We start from the raw sequence: 21,577 nt of genomic DNA, 5'->3' as shown, positions 1-21,577 counted from the left end.
CTCGCTAGATTGGTGGTGGTGAGGTTGAGTCAGGTTGCCTCGGCTAGCTTCTTTGATGGGGAGGGGACGCCATCCCCTTCGGTGGTGGTCTGGCAAAATTGTGTCATCTTCATTTCTTGCCACCGCACAATGTGTGGTGAATTCTGTTAGACAAGATGCCTGCCATTATTGATGATTTTAACACATGATTGATGATAGAAAATTGTAGCATGAAGAAACTTGTCAGAATGTCATTCAACTGGTTCAATGGCGTGCACAGAATGAATTGTGTAGCACAGATCTGACGTGGTCAAAGCAGTGGCATCAAACTGCCCAATTTGTTGTATAGCATGGAACTGTTCGACATTGAATTGACTTACAGCGCCTGGATGGCTATTCTGTGGAGAGCGATGGTGTGTGGTTTTGGGGCACTGAACATCTCGATTAGGTATTCTCTGTCCAGGTGAGCCGTATCTTCAGCATAGATGTAGGGAGAAGTGCAGAAGTCAGATTATGTTGTCAGTTAACTGTTGTTGATGTTGGAACAATGTTTGGAAATGTTCGTGGTGGTCATTGGGGTCATGTTGGGATAGTACCATTGGTTTGTATAAACATGGTTCTGGTACAACAATACTTCATTAGTAGCAAATAGTGTATGATACATCTGAATGGCAGAGAGGTCTAAACCCAACTGAAGTCCACAAATATCAAACTACTCGGTCTTCGATTCACACTCAAAGGTGTTATTTCACTCGGTGTACCCACAAACTTATTTATTTTTGCACCTTTGTATGCCATGTTTATTAGCATTCCTCAGCCTCTTAAAGGAGTAACCTCATCCCTCACAAGGTTTCAGCTACTATCTGTGAGAAAGAAGTGGTTTTAGTAGGCAATGACGTGCCAGCTTAATTTATCAAGCTGATGATGTTGATGTTTTTCCTATACTTTTGACAGCAGTTTTATTTAACTAAAAGATTGCGGCATTTATTCTGTGTTTAAATATTTAAACAGCAAGATAAAGCTGTCTTCAACTTCAAGCTTGGTTTGAAAACCGTGGTGCTTCACTAGGCATGGTTCCTTTCAAAGGGCACGGCCGACTTCCTTCCCTGTCTTTCCCTAATCCGATGAGACCAATGACCTTGCTGTCTGGTCTCCTTCCCCAAACAACCCAACCCAACCCACTAGCCATGGTTGTATGGGAGGTGGTATGTCCTTCTCTTCCTCCAACCTGAATTACCCACCCAGTTACAGGCGGTGTTCATTTTAATGTGTATTTTGAACTGTGGTACCACGTAACATTTTCCACATGAGCTGATAACTGTCAAATGTGACAGAAGCCATAAGTGAGAGGGGAAGGTCCTTGGATTGAGTGAGGATGGTCATCGTCCCTTTGTATTTGTAGTCTGAGACACACATTTTGTCACAGCCCCATTGCATTATTTTTGTCAACATGTGAAAATTATTGTGAACATTACTATGAACATAAAGAATTCATCATCTTTTCAGGTGAAAGCAATTGTCTTTGACAAAACTGGAACTATAACAAGAGGTGTGCCTACAGTTTCTCACATCTGCCTGTTTGTAGATGAGAAGATATGTTCCCTCGTAGAGTTACTGGCGGTCATCGGTGTTGCGGAGTCGAGCAGCGAACACCCAATAGCTTCAGGTAATGTAGCAATTGTCGCAAAGGGAGAGTGCAGATGTACTTCTGGATTATAGCACTGAAGGAAAATTTAGTAGAGAAAACTAATAAATAATGAGATGGTACTACTGGCCAGTAGTACCGGGTGATCAAAAAGTCAGTATAAATTTGAAAACTGAATAAATCACAGAATAATGTAGATAGAGAGGTACAAATTGACACACATGCTTGGAATGACAAGGGGCTTTATTAGAACCAAAAAACTACAAAAGTTCAAAAAAATCCGACAGATGGTACTTCATCTGATCAGAATACCAATAATTAGCATAACAAAGTAAGACAAAGCAAAGATGATGATCTTTACAGGAAATGCTCAATATGTCCACCGTCATTCCACAACAATAGCTGTAGTCAAGGGATAATGTTGTGAACAGCACTGTAAAGCATGTCCGGACTTATGGTGAGGCATTGCCGTCGGATGTTGTCTTTCAGCATACCTAAAGATATCGGTTGTTCACGATACACTTGCCACTTCAGGTAACCCGAAAGCCAATAATCACACGGACTGAGGTCTGGGGATATGGGAGGCCAAGCATGACGAAAGTGGCGGCTGAGTACATGATCATCACTAACCAACGCGCACAAGAGATCTTTCACGCGTCTAGCAATATGGGGTGGTTTTAATAAAATCCCATGTCATTCCAAGCATGTGTGTCAATTTTTACCTCTCTATCTACATTATTCCGTTGTTTATTACGTTTTCAAATTTATACTGACTTTTTGATCACCCGGTACGTACCTTCAGGAGGTGAAATTAGAACCACTGATTGATATGTGTAAAAGTAAAAGTGACATACTTCATAACTTAGCTTTCAGAACTAATAGTTCCTTTTTTGGGGACAAGAAAGCTATATGTTGGAGAAGGTTAAAAAGGGAAGTCGGGCCACACGGACACCAGTATCAGAATCATCCACATGTAGTGAGAATGAAAGGAGGCAAAATTGGACGAGGAGGATTGGACAAAGTACATCAAACATGGTGGATTATCAAGCAGTGTGCCAGCTTCAGTCAAGAAATAGTGAGGAAAGAGTAAAAAGTGAAGGTAGATTAGTGAGAAGAGAAATGAACACTACAATTAACAACTAGAATAAAAAAGTGCTAAAAGAATGTGCGGAAAATGTTGGTAGGCATTTGTTTTTCAAGAAGTCTGAATTCTTATTTTCAGAATACAAAACTTAGACACACGACACAGCCAGATAAACAGAGTTGCACTTTTAAATATCTAGACAAGATCCTCTAACCTGCAGGAAGAGAGAAGTTCTCACAGAAGACTTTACCACAAAATAGAAAGAGAGCATGCAGCAAGAAACAGCAAGTGTACTATCAGATAAAAAGTATCTGGACACTCCTGTGTAACACAGAACTGATCACTAGAAGTCATAAGAGGAGGATCCACCAGTATAAAAGCAGGCAGGGAGTTTTGTTTTCTCAGTAGGGAAGCAGAAACGGCCCAATGGATTGCTTGGGAGAGCTCAGCAACTACGAATGTGGACTAGTCATTGGATGTCTCCCAAACAACAGATCAATTAGGTACATTTCAACCCTTCTGCAGCTACCCAAGTTGACTGCTGGTGATGCAACTGTCAAATGGAAACTTGAAAGAACAAGCACAGCTAAAGCTAGACCAGCAGACCTGACGTTCAGACAGACAGCGACCATTAAGTATTGCAGAAGATCGTTGTAAAAATATTGCATGAAATCAGCAAAGGAATCGCTCTTGAGTTTCAAATTCTTTGCAGTAGTTCAGCTAGCACAGTGATTGTGCATAGGGACTTAAAAAAAATGGGGTATAATGGTCAAGCAGCACCTCGTAAGCCACACATTCCTGAGCCCAAACATGTGGCTAGTGCTTTCAACAATTATTTCTCTAATATAGCACAGTAGTTTGTAAATACACACCTTGACAAACAGCCAGACAGTCACCCAGATCAAAAATTTCATCCAAACACATTATTCATGTATCCAGCAACACCTGAGGAACTGTCAAGAATCCTAAAAGAATTACCTAATAAATATTCAGTGGGTGTTGAGATACCAGAAGCTATTATCAAAGTTAGTGCAACATTTATTGTGGAACCACTAACATACACAGTAAATTCATCTTCTGAGAGTGGTGTGTTTCCAAATAATCTAAAAAACTGCAGAAGTAACACATTTGCATTATAAGGGTGCAAAAAGTAATAATGCTAATCATATGACAGTTTCAGTATTGTCAGCCTTCAGCAAAATTATGAAAAAAATGTTCCTTAGAAGATTAACAGTTTCCTTAGATAAAGAGGGGCTGATGAGTGGCTCCCAACATTGTTTCAGAGCTGGAAAGTCAATTCAGACAGCAAATTTTGCCTCCTTCTTGTATTAAAAGAAGTGGATGATAAACAACATGTACCTTGGGTGTGTCTGGATCTAAGTAAAGCCTTCAATGTTACTGATCATGACATTCTGCATAAATTAATTATGGAATTAGAGACCAGTCTGAGGTATGCCTCCAGTTGTATCTAAGTAATCACCAGCAGATTACAGAAATAAAACACGAAGATAGTGAAATGCAGAAAATCATGTATGGACTCCCACAAGGGTCAGATCTGGGACCTGTCCTATTTCTGCTGTATAGAAATGACTTGACTAATAAAATACACGAAGGAACCACTGTAGTCTTTGCAGATGACACTAATGTTCTAATTAAATCACAGAACGTGGAAAATCTTCAGGAAGCTGCAATATCAGTTATGCATACCTTAAAGCACTGGTTCAGGACCAATAGGTGCATCATAAATTCTGAACATAAGTGTGGCAGTTAACTTCTACACCACACACAATCTCCATCCTGCAAACCCTGTTTTCACTATTGAAGGAAAAAATGTGTCAAAGGTCAGTCACACAAAAATTCTAGCCATTCATGTTCAGGCAAATCTGAAGTGTGAGGTGCACCTAAACAATTTAAATAAGAGACTGAGTTCACTAGCATATGCTGTCAGGATCCTCACTCAGAATACAAACTGCTCATCAGTGCTGACAATATACCATTGTCGTATATAGTTGCTACTTATGTATGCAATAATTTTTTAGGGGAATTACACGAATTCTACAAAAACATTTAAAATACAGAAAATGATTAGCAGGATGATAAAAAAACCTAAATCAAGGATTCCTGTAGACCCCTTTTTAAAACTCTCAAAATATTGCAGCTGCCTTGCTTGTATACATACGAAATACTAATTTTCACAAAAGGGAGCATCTTAAAAAAGGAAAATCTTTTCAGACACAATCATGATATGCACACACATGAAACTAGGCAGAAGATGAACCTACACATGAACACAGTAAATACAAACTTATGCAAAAGTGAAGTTTATCACACTGGAGCTATGTTATATAACAATTTGCCTTCTTACCTGAAATACACACCAACATTAAATGCGTTTAAAATAAAGTTAAAACAGTTCTTTCTTGACCAATGCTTCTATTCTTTGTCTGAATTTAGGGACCATCGTAATAAGTAAACCTTATCCACCAAATTTTACAAATTATCAGTTCATAATATAGTTCACATTGTGCTTATCATGTCATCTCACTTGATAACTGCCATTACAATATGTAGAAGCAGTGTAATACACCAACCCATATTATTACGCTTTTTGATTATGTCAACAATGAAGTCAAAATGACTACTGCATTGTAAATTAACTAGGTTTACCACTGTCGTATATCACATGTACAAACAGTGTACTAAAATGATTCTTGGGCAAATAAATAAATGAACAATGTGGAGATAACGAGTGTTTGTAGCAGCATGATGATGACCCTGTTACAATGTAGACTCTATGACAGAACTTTTGATGCAATTGTGGCGATGTAAGCAAAAAAATGTAAATAAATAAATAAAAACAAATGTTGTATTCACACTTCAAAAATGCTCAGAAAAGTGTTAAACCACTTTTTAAGAGGTCTAAATTTCAGAAATTTCCCTCATTTTTTTTTACAAATCGAACACTGTTACTTTTCACTCTAAAGTTGTAGAAAAGGCATTTAAAATAACTAATGCTTTTAGATTAGCCATTAAGGTGGCCTACAAAGTAAATTGACAACCATTGGTGAAACTAAGTTTCAACTGTTTTACATTTTTCTCCCCTTGTTCATGTCCCCTGTAGCTATGGAAGTATCTGAAATATTGTAGTTTTACAGTTGTTGGTTGTATTTGTTGTATACAGGTGCTATTTATTCAGTAATAAAATTTTTGTTTCTACCTTTATGAGGTTAGAAATTTTCAGTTTTAATTGATGTCAGTTAGTTTTGTATCCCACTTTAATGGCTAAGTTAAACTGTTAGTTGTCTTAAATTGCCATTTCTATGAATTTAAAGTAAAAAAACAAGTGCAAAATATTCCCCCTACATCTTGCAAGACAACTGTAGACTGAAGTACTTCCTATTATTTGTTGTTTTGTGTTTCCAGCTCCATGAATTTTTTTGGCAAATCTCATAAATGATTATTGTTTAAGTAATATCAGTGTATTGATTTTTGCTTTGTGTCAGGAGTTTTGACCTAGTTTTAGCCAATTACTTCAATAAAGTATGTACTGCTGAATGTTGGCTCCATACCTTTACTTCCTTGCATATCACATATGAAAATCAGTAGTGAAAGTAAGCCATTGGATTAGGAGCTAAATAAATTGTAATAATCATGTAAACAAAGATTATGAAGACAGCTTATGTTAATTGTTTAAATTATCACTCTCAGAACACACAGTTGTTATAGGGAGATTCCCCCTCCCCCATTCTTGTGCATTTAAAAATTTTCTTAAATGCAGAATTCTCACAACATTGTATAATGAAATGGAGTAAAGCCATACTGTGACCTTCTTTTACATTTAGTAGTATTGTGTATGCAAACAACTATTCTTTATTTCCTTATTTTACACAATTGGAATCATATGAAATGTGTTGCTTTTCTTAGTGGAAAATTACTTTCTTCTCGGTTTAGTATTACAGCACACAAAAGAAGACCCTAGCATATCTCGATAGCTCAGGTGGTAGTGATGCTCCAGGGATAGAAAGAAACAGCTTCTTGTGCAAGCTGCCTTGTACATCAGAATTTACTATCCTTCTTGCTTTCAGGACACTGAATAATGGTGACTCCAGCTGTAAATTGTTTTGTTCTGGAGCACATGAACCATTTTATTTTGTGTTTATTGTTTGCTTTATTTGCAACTGATTTTGAAGCTTTTTATGGCTTCATATTCAGACATCTACATATCATTACAAAGTAAAATGCAGTCACCAACATTGGCAACAAGATGTCATGTACAGAAAAATACATAATATGTATAATATTCCTACAATCACAGTATGAGTTTCAAACTGGATGTCAAGACATGATAAAAAAAGGTCAGTTTCATTGGTGGCATGTTTCAATATTTGTTTTTAGACTTAATGTTATGTATGCAGAAATAAAATATGCATGGAAATGCTTTTCTGTGCTTGACATCTTATTGGCTATGTTGATGCCTGTATTTTTGTTTGTACTAATATGCAGTGCTTGACTATAAAGCCATCATAAGCATCAAAACTGATTGCAAATTATGTGAACAACAAATACAGCTGAGTGGAGAGGTGATAGGAAATTAGCCATGTGCTCAAAAACAAAACGTGTTATTCTGCTACTTCTGTCAGTCAAGGCTAAATCTGAACTATTGTAGGGTTAGATTATTCAATTTTATATTTTTTACTTGAAATGAAGTGTAACATTTGGAAAAGTGAGAGATAAATAATAAGCAAATACTGCTAATGAAAACTGCCTTGTTGCAGCCATTGTGAAGTTCGTCAAGGAGGTACTGGGCACGGAGGTCAATGGGAAGTGCTCCGGCTTCCAAGCTGTGCCTGGATGCGGCCTGCGGTGCACGGTTTCTGGCCTCAATGGCATGCTGACCAGTGGCAGGCAGTCGGAGATGCTGGCCAACTTCACTAATCGCATGAGGTACTTTATTTTGTAGGAAATAATAAACGCACATTCTTTCCTAAAATATGTATCTATTCTGCAAAGTATTTGTAAGGCAAAATCTCAGTTTTTTCAAAACAAGAAACAAAAAAATAGTGGACTGAGATTTTTGGAGTGAGAGATTCTATTATTGTTGTTGCTGTGGTCTATAGTCGGAAGATTGATTTAGTACACTTTCCTGTGAAAAGCTATCCAATGCAGGCCATCTTATCTCCACATAACTACTGCAACCTACATCCAGCTGAACCTGCTTACTGTGTCCATCCCTTAGCCTCCCTCTACAATTTTTGTTAACCCCAACCCCCCCCCCCCCCCCCCCCAAGGGGGTCCACAACTCTTTTGTGGATACGTGCGTGGCGATCACGGGGCCCCGAGCTATTGCAGCCTTCCTTCTTTCCGCAGCTGCATTTCCTTCCCCTTCCCCTTCCCCTTCCCTTCCTTTCCTCTCCTTTCTCCTTCCCCCTCACCCTCTCCTCTCCCTCTCTTGGTGTCCTTGCTTATGTTGGCCCCGCTATCCTCCTGGTTCTGTTGGTTTTACAATTTGGCTTTGTTGTGTAATCACCTTCTTTTGGCATTCCCTGCCCCCCCCCCCCCCTGTGGTTCATTACTAAATTTCTCTTCCATAGTGTGAGCGATATGGGGAAGAGCACCTTACCTAGTGTCTCTGATGTGTGCCCTCCTAGTTCATTCCAACCTTTTCTTTCACGTCGTTGTCTGATGCTAGGGTGCATAGCCAGCACGGTAGCCAGCCCGTGTGGTGGGGTCGCTATGTACACTTTTGGTTGAGCCCCCTGAACACACAGGGATCACACTTCTGGCACCTTGGAGTGGTTGCTCGTCATCATGGAGCATCGGAACTCCCAGCAATGGCCGCCGTGCCAGACGGCCCTTGCTGTGGCTGGGTGGCGCCCGTGAGGAGAGCCCCTGATCGGAGTGGGTGATATCAGGGCAGACGCTATGCAAATGAAACGCGTACGGGTCCAGAGCTCTGGCCGTTCTTCTTCGGCCGTCTCTCTGCGTGCAACTGATTCTTCTACTGCTGCTTCTCCTGCCCCTTCAGCCTTCCCTTCTGTGGCCACCCCCTGGGAAGAGGGTCAGGCCCGTCGGCTTGGGGCAAAACCTTTCCCCTGCTATCTGGTTTGCACCAGGACTGGTGGGGATACATTCACCAATACCAAACCTTTATTCTTTGTGGAACACATTGAAGACAAGTTTGGCGAAGTGGACTCCCTGAGCAAGATGCGGTCGGGTTCGTTGTTGATCAAAACTGCTTCAGCTGCCCAGTCTGCGGCCCTTTGTGCCTGTGCCCATCTTGGCACAGTCATGGCAATCATTCATGTTCACCAGATTGCCCAGTATATAAGAAGGAAAAGAAGATACAGGAGTATAAGTCCCTTGATTGTTTATCCTACACAGAGGCTCGTAAGAAGTATACAAGTCTTCACCCTGTGTCCATGACATCTATTTATGCTTTAGTTACATCTTCACCCCTTCCTCCACCTTCCTTACCCCAATCCCAGACCCCTCTCCTCCCCCCCTCCCCTGCGGCTCCCACTCCTTCTCCTCTGGGCGCTGCTTCCCCTCCCCAAAAGAGGTGTCCCACTCCTTCGGCATCTGCCGGTCAAGGGCGCCCCTCCCAGGATGCCCCTTCCCTGCATCTTCCAGGCCAAAGGTCTGCTGCCACACAACGACCACGAGAACCACGGTCTGTCGGCCCCCAGGTCGCCTGATCTCTTCCTGTTCCCGATCTTGCTGCAGCTGGCTCCTTTATGCCACACAGCCCTCCTCGATCTCAACCTGAAAAGAAGAAGAAACATAAATCCCGTTACAAAGAGCCTCTGGTGTCACCAGAGGTCCCATCCCTGGCTTCACAACCAGATTCTGACCTGTCGTTCATGGATGTTGCCCCCTCCTTGTTGGTGACGGGTGGTGACCCAGTGGTATGACTGGCTTCAACCTGTTCAGCCCCCATTTAAATCATCATTCTGTGGTTACCCAATGGAATTGTCATGGATACTACCATCACCTTCCGGAATTGAAATCCCTTATTTCATCGTACTCTGCAGCTTGTGTGGTTCTACAGGAATCTCATTTTACTGATGACCACTCACCGACCTTCCGTGGGTTCTGTGTGTTCTGTCGAAATCAGGTTGGCCCCCTGCAGGCCTCTGGTGGTGTTTGTACGTTGGTCCATACGGACGTTGCTAGCACATGGATTCCTCTTCAGACTACATTGGAAGCGGTTGCTGTTAGGGTCCACCTGGACTCTGAGGTCACGGTTTGCAATCTTTATGTCCATCCTGACAGGACTCTTACACCTGCTGCCTTAACTGCCCTTCTTCAGCAGCTTCCCCCTCCCTTGCTTCTTCTTGGGGATTTTAATGCTCATCATCCCTTGTGGGGCAGTGCATTTCCATCTTCACGAGGTCTTCTCTTAGGGCAGTTTATTACAGACCATGACTTGTGCCTTCTTAATGATGGCTCCTACACATTTCAGTGCTGGTCATGGTACCTTTTCTGCCATTGATCTTTCTCTTTCTTCTCCCTTTCTCCTCCCTTTATTACACTGGTTGCCACACGACGACCTCTGTGATAATGACCATTTCACGTTGATTCTTTCTCTCCCTTCCCGCTCCCCAATGGACAGGTTACCTCGTTGGTCTTTCCAACGTGCCGATTGGCCTCTATACACTGCACAGGTCATGTTTTCTCCTTCTTTGTCAGGTTGTATTGATGACGTCCTACGTGATGTGTCTGATGCGATTGTTCGTGCTACTAGCCTTGCTGTACCACGCTGGACGGGTTACCTCGTTTGTCTTTCCAACGCGCCGATTGGCCTCTATACACTGCACAGGTCATGTTTTCTCCTTCTTTGTTGGGTTGTATTGATGACGTCCTACGTGATGTGTCTGATGCGATTGTTCGTGCTGCTAGCCTTGCTGTACCGTGCTCATTTGGGCCATTTCATCGCCGGCAAGTCCCGTGGTGGAGTACGGCTATGGCCATTGCCATCCCTGATTGCCGTCGAGATTTGCAACACCTTAAGAGGCACCCGTCTCTTGCCGGCCTTATTACCTTTAAATGTCTTCACGCTAAAGCCCGTTACTTAATCAAACAGAGCAAACGGATATGTTGGGAATGATTTGTTTCTTCCCTCGGTTCTACTGTCCCTATGTCACATGTATGGGCTACACTTCGCTCTCTCCAAGGTTGCCATCGGCAGTCCACCCTCCCAGGCCTTCACCTCCCAGATGGCCTTTGTACGGACCCGTTAGTTCTTGTGGAACATCTTGCGACCCATTCTGCAATGGCATCAGCATCAGCCTCCTATCCGGCTGCTTTCCTTTGCCGGAAACAGTGGGCCGAAGCTTCCACCTTATTATTTTACCCCTTGTCAGTCAGAATCTTACAACGAACCTTTTACTGAATGGGAATTTCTTTCCGCACTTTCTTCTTCTCATGATACAGCCCCTGGCCCAGACTCTATTCATAACCAACTGCTTCAACATCTCAGTGCTCCACAACGGCAACATCTTCTGTGGGTGTTTAACCATATCTGGCTCCAGGGTGACTTCCCTTCTCAGTGGAGGGATAGCATCGTGGTTCCTGTCCTTAAATCTGGTAAGATCCCCCTATTTGTTGACAGCTATCAGCCAGTTGGTCTGATAAATGTTGTTTGCAAGTTACTTGAATGGATGGTAGCCCGTCAGCTCAGTTGGATCCTCGAATCTCGGGATCTATTGTCCCCTTACCAGTGTGGCTTCCGAGAGGGACGGTCTCCGATCGATCATTTACTTTGCTAGGAATCCGCAGTTCGGCAAGCTGTTTCCTAGCGCCATCATTTTTGACGTACGCAAGGCCTATGACACGGCCTGGCGCCATCACATCTTACTTACACTTCATCAGTGGGGTCTTTGGGACCCACTCCCGAATTTTATCCGCCAGTTCCTGTTCCATCGGTCATTCAGGGTTCGGGCTGGTACTGTTATTAGTTCTCCATGGACCCAGGAGACTGGCATCCCACAGGGTTCTGTCTTGAGTGTACTTCTTTTCCTCATTGCTATCGATGGACTTGCGGCCCCTGTCGGTCCTTTGGTCGTCCCTGCCCCTGTATGTGGATGATTTCTGCATTTGGGTTAGATCCTCTTCGATCGCCTCTGCAGAACGGCAGCTCCAAGGAGCTATACGGTGTGTCTCTGCATGGACCCTCTCACACGGGTTTCAATTCTCTCCTTTAAAATTGTGGGTGGTCCACTTCTGTCGCCGTGCTATGATCCACCGTGATCCAGAGCTCTATCTCGATGCACAACGATTTCCTGTGGTCCCACAGTTTCGTTTCCTGGGTCTTCTGTTCGACAAAAAGCTCACTTGGCTGCCCCATATCAGACTTCTTAAGATAGGATGTTTCCGTAAACTTAATGTTCTTCGCTTTCTTGCTCACTCCTCTTGGGGTGCGGACCACTCCCTCCTTCTCCGTCTTTATTGTGCTCTAGTTCTGTCTTGCTTGGACTGTGGTTGTCAAGTTTATGGTTCAGCTGCTCCTTCCACACTGCATGTGCTGGATCCAGTCCACCATCGTGGTATCCGTTTGGCCACTGGTGCCTTCCCTACTAGCCCTGTTGATAGTCTCTGGTTGAAGATGGGATCAACCCCCCCCCCCCCCCTTTCTGTTCAGCGGTCCCAGCTTCTGGTGTCTTATGCACTCACTGTCCGTTCCTCTCCCACTCATCCTTCCTATTCTCTCCTGTGCCAAGACCATGGACGTCGCCCACCTGATTCCCGCCCTTGGGCGTGTTTACCGGTTGGGTTCCGCCTTAAGTCTCTTTGCCGTTATTGTCAGCTTCCTTCTTTGTCATGTCTTCCTCGCTCCCTCCCCTCCCTCCCCTCCACCCCCCATCCCCCCCCCCCATCCCCCCTCGTTAGGTCCTCAGCCTCGAATTCGAATGGATCTCCACCGAGGTCCGAAAGATTCCATCCCCAGATGGTGTTCTGTTCCTTTTCCCGCTGAATTTTATGGGAGTTTCAGGATGCTGTTGTTTTTTACAGTGATGGCTCTAAATCTGCTGATCATGTGGGATATGCCTTAACGTCCTCTGTTGGAAGGGAAAACCATCTGCTGCCACCTACATGTGGGGTGTTTACTCTGTTGGAAGGGAAAACCATCTGCTGCCACCTACATGTGGGGTGTTTACTGCGGAATTGATGGCAATTTCCCGGGCCCTTACCTTTATTAAACAGTCCCAACACAACCGCGTTTTGTTATGTACGGACTCAATGAGTGGCCTTCTGGCTATTGACCGATGTTTTTCGTGCCATCCCTTGGTCTCTGCCATCCATGACCATCTCGCTGATATTCACCGTGCTGCTTGTTCCGTATCTTCCTTTGGGTCCCTGGCCATGTGGGTATCCCAGGTAATGCCGGCCAGAGTGGCCGTGCGGTTCTACTCGCTACAGTCTGGAACCGTGAGACCGGTACGGTCGCAGGTTCGAATCCTGTCTCGGGCATGGATGTGTGTGATGTCCTTAGGTTAGTTCTGATGGCCTCAGAAATTGAGTCCCATAGTGCTCAGAGCCATTTGAACCATTTTATCCAGGGTAATGAGCTCACTGATCATTTGGCTGGGGGAGCAGTCACTTACCCCCCGTTTTCTGTAACCCCTCCTGCAGCGGATTTACGGCTTCACATCAAATCCCACTTCGCACAATCATGGGCCAACTCTTGGGAGGCTACTTCCCTGTCTAATAAACTTCGTGCGATTAAGATGACACCAGGCCTGTGGTGTTCTTGCTTTCGCCTCTCCGGAAAGGACTCGACCACACTGTGTCGTCTCTGCATTGGCCATACCAGGCTGACCCATGGTTTTCTTTTGCGTGATGAGCCACCCCCACTTTGTGGTTGTGGCGCCTTCCAGTCAGTAGCCCACATTTTGGTTGAATGCCCCCTTCTTTTGGCTCTTCGTTCTAAGTACAGGCTCCCCTGCACTTTACCTTTGACGTTGGCTGACGATTCCCAGATGGTCCACCTGGTTGTCAGTTTCCTCCGGGGAAGTGGTTTTTATTCTTAGTTTTAAGGTTTTTTAATCTCTCTCTGGTGTTGGGGCAGGGCGGTGGGTGTTGGGGTCTCTCCCACTGTAAGCAGTGTTTGGAGATTACCGACTCCCCTCCCTGATCGCGATCCTCTTTTCTCCCCCTTTTACTCTGTTTTTATGATTTTTGTAGGATTGGTTAGTCTCCTTTTCCCATACGCACATCTACATTCTAGCGGTTGCACCTTTTAAGTCGCAGTTGGTCTTGCCTCTGCTGCTTCACAGGTGGGATATTTCCTGCCTCTCTCATAGCGTTGGGTTCTCTCTCTTGCTCACTTACCTTATTTTGTTTTACCATTGACAACATGACTGCCCTTTTACATTTTTTAGCCTTTTCCCTTTTATCGTTCTGACTTTTCTTAGACATTACACTATCGGAATGGACCACATTTGAAACAAGGAACTGATGACCTTGCTGTTTGGTCCCTTCAACCTAACCCAAACCAACCAACCCCCCTCCCTCGTGACACACACACACACACACACACACACACACACACACACACACACTCACTCTCTCTCTCTCTCTCTCTCTCTCTCTATCTCTCTCTCTCTCTCTCTCTCTCTCTCTCTCTCTCTCTCTCTCTGTGTGTGTGTGTGTGTGTGTGTGTGTGTGTGTGTGTGTGTGTGTGTGTGTGTGTTCTTTCACCAAATTGATGATCCCTATATGCCTTTGGGTTGCCGTATCAACTGATCTTATCTTTTAGTCAAGTTGTGTTGTGAATTCCTCTTCTTCCCAATTTGATTAAGTATCTCCTCATTACTCATCCTACCAATCTAATTTTAAACATTCCACAAGCTTCTATTCTCTCATTGTCTGAGCTCCTTGTTGTCCAGATGTCACTTGTGTACAAAGGTGCTTCTTTGGTCTTCTACCATCTGGTCGGTTAGCAGCAGCTTGCCATACATTTCTGTCTTTGGCATTTGTCTTAAGTGCAGCGTCGGTAGTGCATCTGGCATCCTCCATGATCTGGTTGATGTATTCTAGTCTGTCTGCCTCTTGCATTTTTCCCTTCTACTGTTCCTTCAACTATACTTTTGATGACTGCGTGATGTCTCTGTAGATGACAGACCCATGTGCCCCTTCTGCATTTGATGAGATTCAGGGGACAAGGCTTCCTCCACTCTGGAGCACCTCTCTGTTTGATATTTTGTCTCCCCAGGAAATATTGAGCATTCTGTGGTAGCACCACAACTTGGAGGCTGTTATTTCATGTTTTTTGCTTCTCTGAGTGTCTATGTTTCACTTCTGTGTAGCAGCTCACCCCAAACAAACGTCTTTATAAGGTTTTTCCTGAGATGGTTGTCTGTGCAGCTGGATATGAAAAGGTTTCTTCTCTTGTTAAAAGCAGCTTTTTCATGGTATAAGCAATATCCTTCTTTGATCTTAGCTTGTTGTAATTGTACTCCCTAGGTAAGGCTACACTCCATATGAATACCTTCAGAAAAGACTACCTATATTGCCTGTTAATAAATTTCTATTTTTCAGAAATGCATTCTTTGCTATTGCTAGTCTGCATTTTATACACACTTTACTTCACACCTTGTTAGTTATTTTTCTGCCCAAATGGCAAAAAATGTTACTCGTAGTGTCTCATTTCTTATCTAATTTCCTCCTCAATGTACTCATTTCTTCTTTCGGAACTTTAATTGGCTTTCCAAATTTCTCTTTGGTTTCCTTTATTATTTGCTCAGTGAACAGATTGAATGACCTCTTGACTACTGCACCCCTTTCATGTCCTTAAACTCTTCTAACTGCAGTCTGGTTTCTGCACAAGCTGTAAACCTTTTGTTCACTGTATTTTACCCCTGATACCTTCAAAATTTCAAAGAATCTAGTCCAATCAACACTGTCAAAAGTGTGGCCATAAGGTCTGTAGCTGCTTTATAATTATTGGAATCATAGGGTCAGTAAGGTGTCATGCATTTCTTCATTTCTCTGCAGTCCAAACTGACTTCCTTGAAGTTAGCTTCTATCAGCTTTTCCATTGCTCTATAAGTGATTTGTATCAGTATTTTGCAGTCATGATTTACTAAACTGATGGTTTATCCACACCTGTCAGTACCTGCCTTCTTTGCACTAGGAATTATTAAGTTCTTATTGGAGTCTGAGGGCATTTTGCCTGTCTCATACATCTTACACACCACATGGAATAATTTTGCCCTGGAGAATGTTGTTGCTATTGAGATTGCATATTTTTCAAACTCCCATACAAGGCCTAATTTTATATTTTCTCCATCTCTGATGAGATCAGTCCTGACAGGAACTTAAACCCTAATTTATCTTCTTCCTTCCTTCATATGTATTCTAATTCAACTAATATTCTCTCTCAAGATTTTCTTGTTAGAAAACGTTGTCGTGCCACAAAAGATTTAGCTGTTTTGGTTACTGTATTGTCATAATTTCAGTTTCATATCCATTTGTTCAGTAAAATGGATTGGTAGATATTTGGTTAATAGACATCTCAGTTTTGCTCATCACTAATTCTACGGACATAGGAGACGAGGTACACATCTTTCACACATGACTAGCCCTTTCAATTAACTTCAGCAGCTCTTCAATTTCCAATTTATTACAAAATAATAAATTATGAATGATTGGCAACTCAATGAATTTGTCCAGTTTCTAATATGGTTTGTTGTATCACTCTACTTTTGCCCTATGCCAAATTACTTTAATGAAAGATCACTATCTTCATCTTGTGTAATATTATTTTTGTCTTACGTGGTTGAGTAATAAATGAACTTCATTGGATATATTTATTATTATTTTGTATGAAGTCACAGATACGAGCATGGGTCTATCACATGGTTCCTAATTTCTTTCTGTGGTTTTTGAATAATGGTAATTTGCATTCAGCTTTCCTTGGTACTATTCACTATGATAGCTTCATTAGTAACGTGAAATATTCACAGTTCTCTTTTCTTTTAACAACTTATACTTACTTTCATTCAATTTCAAAATAAATGGGATGGCATTGTGGTAGAGACAATGGTCACACATTCAGGGGAAATAGGGCTCAGATCCTCATCCAGTCATTCTAGCTCAGGTTTTCCATGAGCTGGCCTGAATAACTTCATGTAAATGCCGGGATAATTTCTTCATACATGTTTTGTGTTATGTTTCCTTGTCTGTCTAGGGTGACACTTGGATGACATTTGTACCAATGTGCTATTAACTTCCTTCTCTTTTTTTTGTTTTGTAGTTTTCTCAATGTACCAGGTGTTCTCAGTTGATTGAGACCAGTGCTTACTATTTCCAGGAATACAAGGTAGCTCCCCACCTATTTTACTTTCTGTCCAATGTTGACGTAATCAATCCTTAACAATTGTCTTTGCCACATGCCCCTGATCTTCCCTTTTTAAATTAGCCGAAGGTGACACTTCTTTCCACAGAGCATGTGGATTACATACTAAGTTCAACATCATTAGAGAGCTAACTAACCCAAGGAATAAGTAACATTTTGCAATGGATCCATATTTTAAATGCAGTTCACAGAATTCTTTCTCGGAGATTTTGCTGAATATAATATGTAAGCACATACTGTGTCAGAAAAATATTTTACTTTCTAATACACATCAGTCTTCCTTTCTTTACTCCAATTGCAATTTTGCTATAATTCCTCTTACATCCACTCCTTGGTGTGTTGCCCAGTGTAGTCCATTTAGAACTATGGATGAGGTACACATCAGGTCTTAATTGTTAACTTCCTGCCATTAAACACCTCAGTCAATAGGTACTGTACACTAATACATTGGAGGAAATATGGAGATGATGTTAAAAGAAATAAATCGATGGATGGGAGAAGAAAACTGGCAAGCTTGTGTTAAGTTTCGTCAAGTTAACAGTTAAGATGACTGAGTATAGGCAGAGGGTGTATACTGGAAACACACAGTATCCTGTTGTGGAGCATGCTCTACAGCAGTTGTGACCTTGGTGTATTCCATCAAAAGTGCTATATAGATTCTTTGGCTTGTCACTGTTTTACAATCTCTGTGTCTTATTTTTCATTGCAGGAATGGTGTAAAGTCGGCAGTTATAAGTGGTGTGCCAATTGACTTAAACCTCAGTGAGTACAGCAGCAAAGAAAAGGGTGCAGCAAAGCTAGAGCAGCTGCTCACAATCAATGGAAGCAGTGTGGTTGAGAACACTGTGGATTCCTACGAGGTGAGGTGCATTGCATTTTCTATCGCCTGTTCAGTGAAAAGTTTACATCTACATTTACATTTACATCTACACCTACACTCTGTCAGCAGAGAGTGCCTCGTGTATAGTTGCATTCTCCCCTTCCTGTTTCAGTTGTGAATGGTGCACAGCAAAACGATAGTTGGCTCACATCCCTCTAATTTCACCTTCACAATCTTTTCACATAAATACAAGAAAGCATAATGTTGAGTTAGTCTTCTATGAATAAATATGCTTGGATTTTACCCACAAGTTGACGCACAGTGCCTCTCTTCTAGTGTCTGCCACTAAGACTGGATTAGCATCTCCATGGAACTTTTGTGCATACCAAACAAAATTGTGAAAAACTGCATGGCTCTTCCTTCCATCTTGTCTATTTCCTCTGTCTGTTTCCTCTTTAGTGTTCATGACTAAGAGGAGCAACATGCTGAAATTGAAGTGGCTAGGTAACAAAGAGCGGTTGTATGTTTGTTAAGTCCAATGATCAGAATACAATACACAGTGTCTGGGGATATGAGTCCACACTATTTGGTTCAGGGTGAAGTTCAGGCACTGAAATTGCACTAGAATGTTCTCACAATGTAGAAGTCCACGGGGGTCATGGTTGGTAGTGAGTGGCAGGGTGTTAGAGGATTATTGGGAGTAGGGTCGGGAAAGGAAGTGAGCTCGAGGAGCGTCAAGACAGTCCATGGAAGTAGTTAATTGGAGAAATGGCTGAGACAGAAGTCAAGCAGAGCGATGAATGGAGGATACTCTCGGTGATGACTTGGACGTATTTATTGACGGTTCCATCAGTTCTTGGTAGAATGTTTTATACATTATGAATAAAATACACAAAACATTGGTGTAATATTACTCTAGTGTTGTGTGTGTTTCATTCGTAATGGCTCGGTTGCTTGGATGCTGTGGTGAGATGCACTTCATTCAGTTTGGCAAAGAGAACTCACATCAGTAGGCTGCTAGCTGTGGCCATCAGAAACCTGTAGCATGAACTGGCCGCAGAGAAGTTGGGCAGTAATCTAAGTATCTTGGCAGTAGGATTCTGGTGTGACACTCAGCGGGTGGACAATTTATAATTTCGTGGAAGAGAATGAGTGCTTATGATTGCAACACTGTTTACTGCAACACACGTGCTGCTAGTAGTGAGACTGGTGCTGGCCAGCACTGTGGAGGCTGCTTGAGGATTGGTTGAAAATAGCCCAGCATGTTTGTGTTGATGTTGGCTGTTTTGTTACTAGCAGACCAGAGCTGTGGCTAACTGTGCTACACACCTGTGAGGTTGTTGTTCTGTCACTGGTGGCAGCCAGTGGATACAGTATTGTCGACCAATCCTGTCTGGTAGGAGTCCCAAATGGAGGAGCAATACCAATATATTCAATGAATGAGGTATTCCTACATCATACAAGAATGCATGGTTTCATTGTGATTTGTACTTGATAAAATTCTCTTGAGCTTCCAGTTGTGTTCAGTGGTTTACAATCCATAAGCTTTTTGCTGTGTACTCTTCAGCCTTTGTCAAGTGATCACTGTTTTCTGGTTGCTGCTTCCATCCTTCTATAGGTGCAGTGCCTTCTGTGATGTCACCGGTGCTCACTTCAATACCGTTTAAGGTAATATTTTTGTTGCGCTATGCATCTGATGCACCTCCTTCAACCTTTTGATGGCCAAGTCCCAAGCCATGCTTATCTATAGACCATGATCTTTATTGAGGGTGTCATTACAATTTTTTATCTTGATCACTTCTTTAATTATGCTATCCCAGAAACTTTTACTCCATGTAATAACTGATGTCTCTCTGAATGCAATACAATGTCCATTTTGTAGAGCATGCTCTGTTATCACTGGTTTCTCAGTGTACCGAAGGTGAAAGCATTTTTCGTGTTCTACACAGCAGTGTTCAATAGTAGGCACAGTTTGTCTTACAAAAAACTGTCTGCACCCACACTGTATTTTATACACTCCTGGCATTCTAAGGCCTACATTGTCTACTACAGGCCTCATGAGTTGTCGAAATTTTGTTGAAGCCCTGAAGACAGAATCTGTTCTCTCTCTCCCTAGGAGCCGGGCTAAACTTTCCTGTTATTGAGCCACAGTACACAGAAGCACCATCTTCTTAGAGCCATACTCGGGGTCCTCCTGCTTCTGTGGTTTTGGAAAGAGGGCTTGCGAAATCTGGTACTTGTTGTAGCTTGTTTCCTTGAATAGTTTCCACAAATGGCTCAGTTCCCTTGGTAGGTTTTCAGAGTCTGGCGTGGCTTCTGCTAGATGTACCGAGGTCTTTATAATGGTGGAACGTTTCTGCGACAGATGGTAATAGCTGATACCATGCAGATAACAGTTCATGTGGGTGGGTTTCTGGTAAACGCTGTGACTGAGAGGCCCATTTGCTTTACAGCAGATGAGGACGTAAAGGAAAGGGAAGGCAACATCAGTTTCTACCTCCATCGTGAATTTGATGTTGTTTTGGATACTGTTCATGTGGTCAAAGAATTCTCCCAGTTCTTCACATCCATGAGATCAGGCAATGAACATATCATTGTTGTAACGATAAGAACAACTATGCTTTGCAGGAGCCATGTCCAGGGTAATGTCCTCAAAGTGCTCCATAAACAGGTGGATCAGATTTACAGAATCTGTCGGACATTTGCCTTTTGTATGTTTAGTTTTATGTGCTCTTTCAACTTCAAATTGTTCCACATGCATACTCGCTTATATTTTATGGCTGTGACTGCGTCCATGTAAAGTAATTGTACAGTCACACAGAAATGGAGACTTGCTGTCCATTTAGTGCAATGTGTCAAATTTGTGAATGTTGGAGCTTACATGCCAATTCCTGCATGAAGTTTCAATTCTCTGTAGGTCTCTCAGCATCTCGGTACAATTTTCTGCTATTGTCGCTTCTGTCGCACACAAACAGCCTCATAGAGCTTCTGGCATTAATCACTAGGCTGTTTATGTTTACTGTAAACAGTAATTATTCTATATGGTCCCTTGGGGAATGTCCAAAGATATTTTTGTCAGAAGATCTCTCTCCGTTAGGAATGACAAGTGGTGTTCTGTTTGCCAAAACCTCTTCAATCCAGTCACAAAGTTGCTCTGATATTTTGTACACTTATGTTTTGTTCGTTAGGCAACAGTGCAGAACTGCATGGAACACTTTCCAGAAGCCAAGGAATATGGCACCAGTTCTACTACATGCTGGGTTTCATGAATGAACAGAGCAATCTGATTTTCACATGATTGTTGTTTATAGAATGCATGTTGATTTCTACAGATGAAATTTTCAGTCTTCAGGTTGTTTGTAATATGCAAATATAAAATATGTTACCAAGTTTTACAACCCTCACATAAGCAATGTAGCCCCATAGCAGTGTGCAACAGTTCAACAACCACTCTTGAAAATGAGAAAGACTTGGTGCATTTTTCCAATAGCATGGAATGCAGCATGTAATAAGCTGCCACTAGACAAGGATCAAAGTCTTTCACATACTCTGTGTAGAATTATGTACGTATTTCATCGGCTCCCATTGCCTTCTTGCTGTTGAGCAATTTTAGTTGATTTTCTATCCTGTGGTTACTTTCCTCAATTTTTTGTCAATGTGGTGCTTGTGCAACAATTGAAAGTAGAAATC

At 42.3% G+C, this 21,577-nt stretch overlaps 1 protein-coding gene across 3 annotated transcripts in view; it reads left to right on the top strand.

The window, feature by feature from the left end:
* LOC126418812 (copper-transporting ATPase 1) overlaps positions 1–21,577 on the top strand; it is a 515,583-nt gene that overhangs the window by 296,880 nt on the left and 197,126 nt on the right. For all 3 annotated transcript variants that reach the window (XM_050085753.1, XM_050085755.1, XM_050085754.1), the window contains 3 exons: positions 1,486–1,645; positions 7,484–7,652; positions 17,777–17,927. In XM_050085753.1, the coding sequence (XP_049941710.1) occupies positions 1,486–1,645; positions 7,484–7,652; positions 17,777–17,927 (480 nt within the window). The remainder of the gene's footprint in view (positions 1–1,485; positions 1,646–7,483; positions 7,653–17,776; positions 17,928–21,577) is intronic.

The sequence above is a fragment of the Schistocerca serialis genome, chromosome 9, assembly GCF_023864345.2.
Source record: "Schistocerca serialis cubense isolate TAMUIC-IGC-003099 chromosome 9, iqSchSeri2.2, whole genome shotgun sequence".
Classification (NCBI taxonomy): Eukaryota; Metazoa; Arthropoda; class Insecta; order Orthoptera; family Acrididae; genus Schistocerca; species Schistocerca serialis.
Note: the sequence above shows the minus strand (reverse complement) of the source record. Positions and strands in the feature narration are given on the sequence as shown.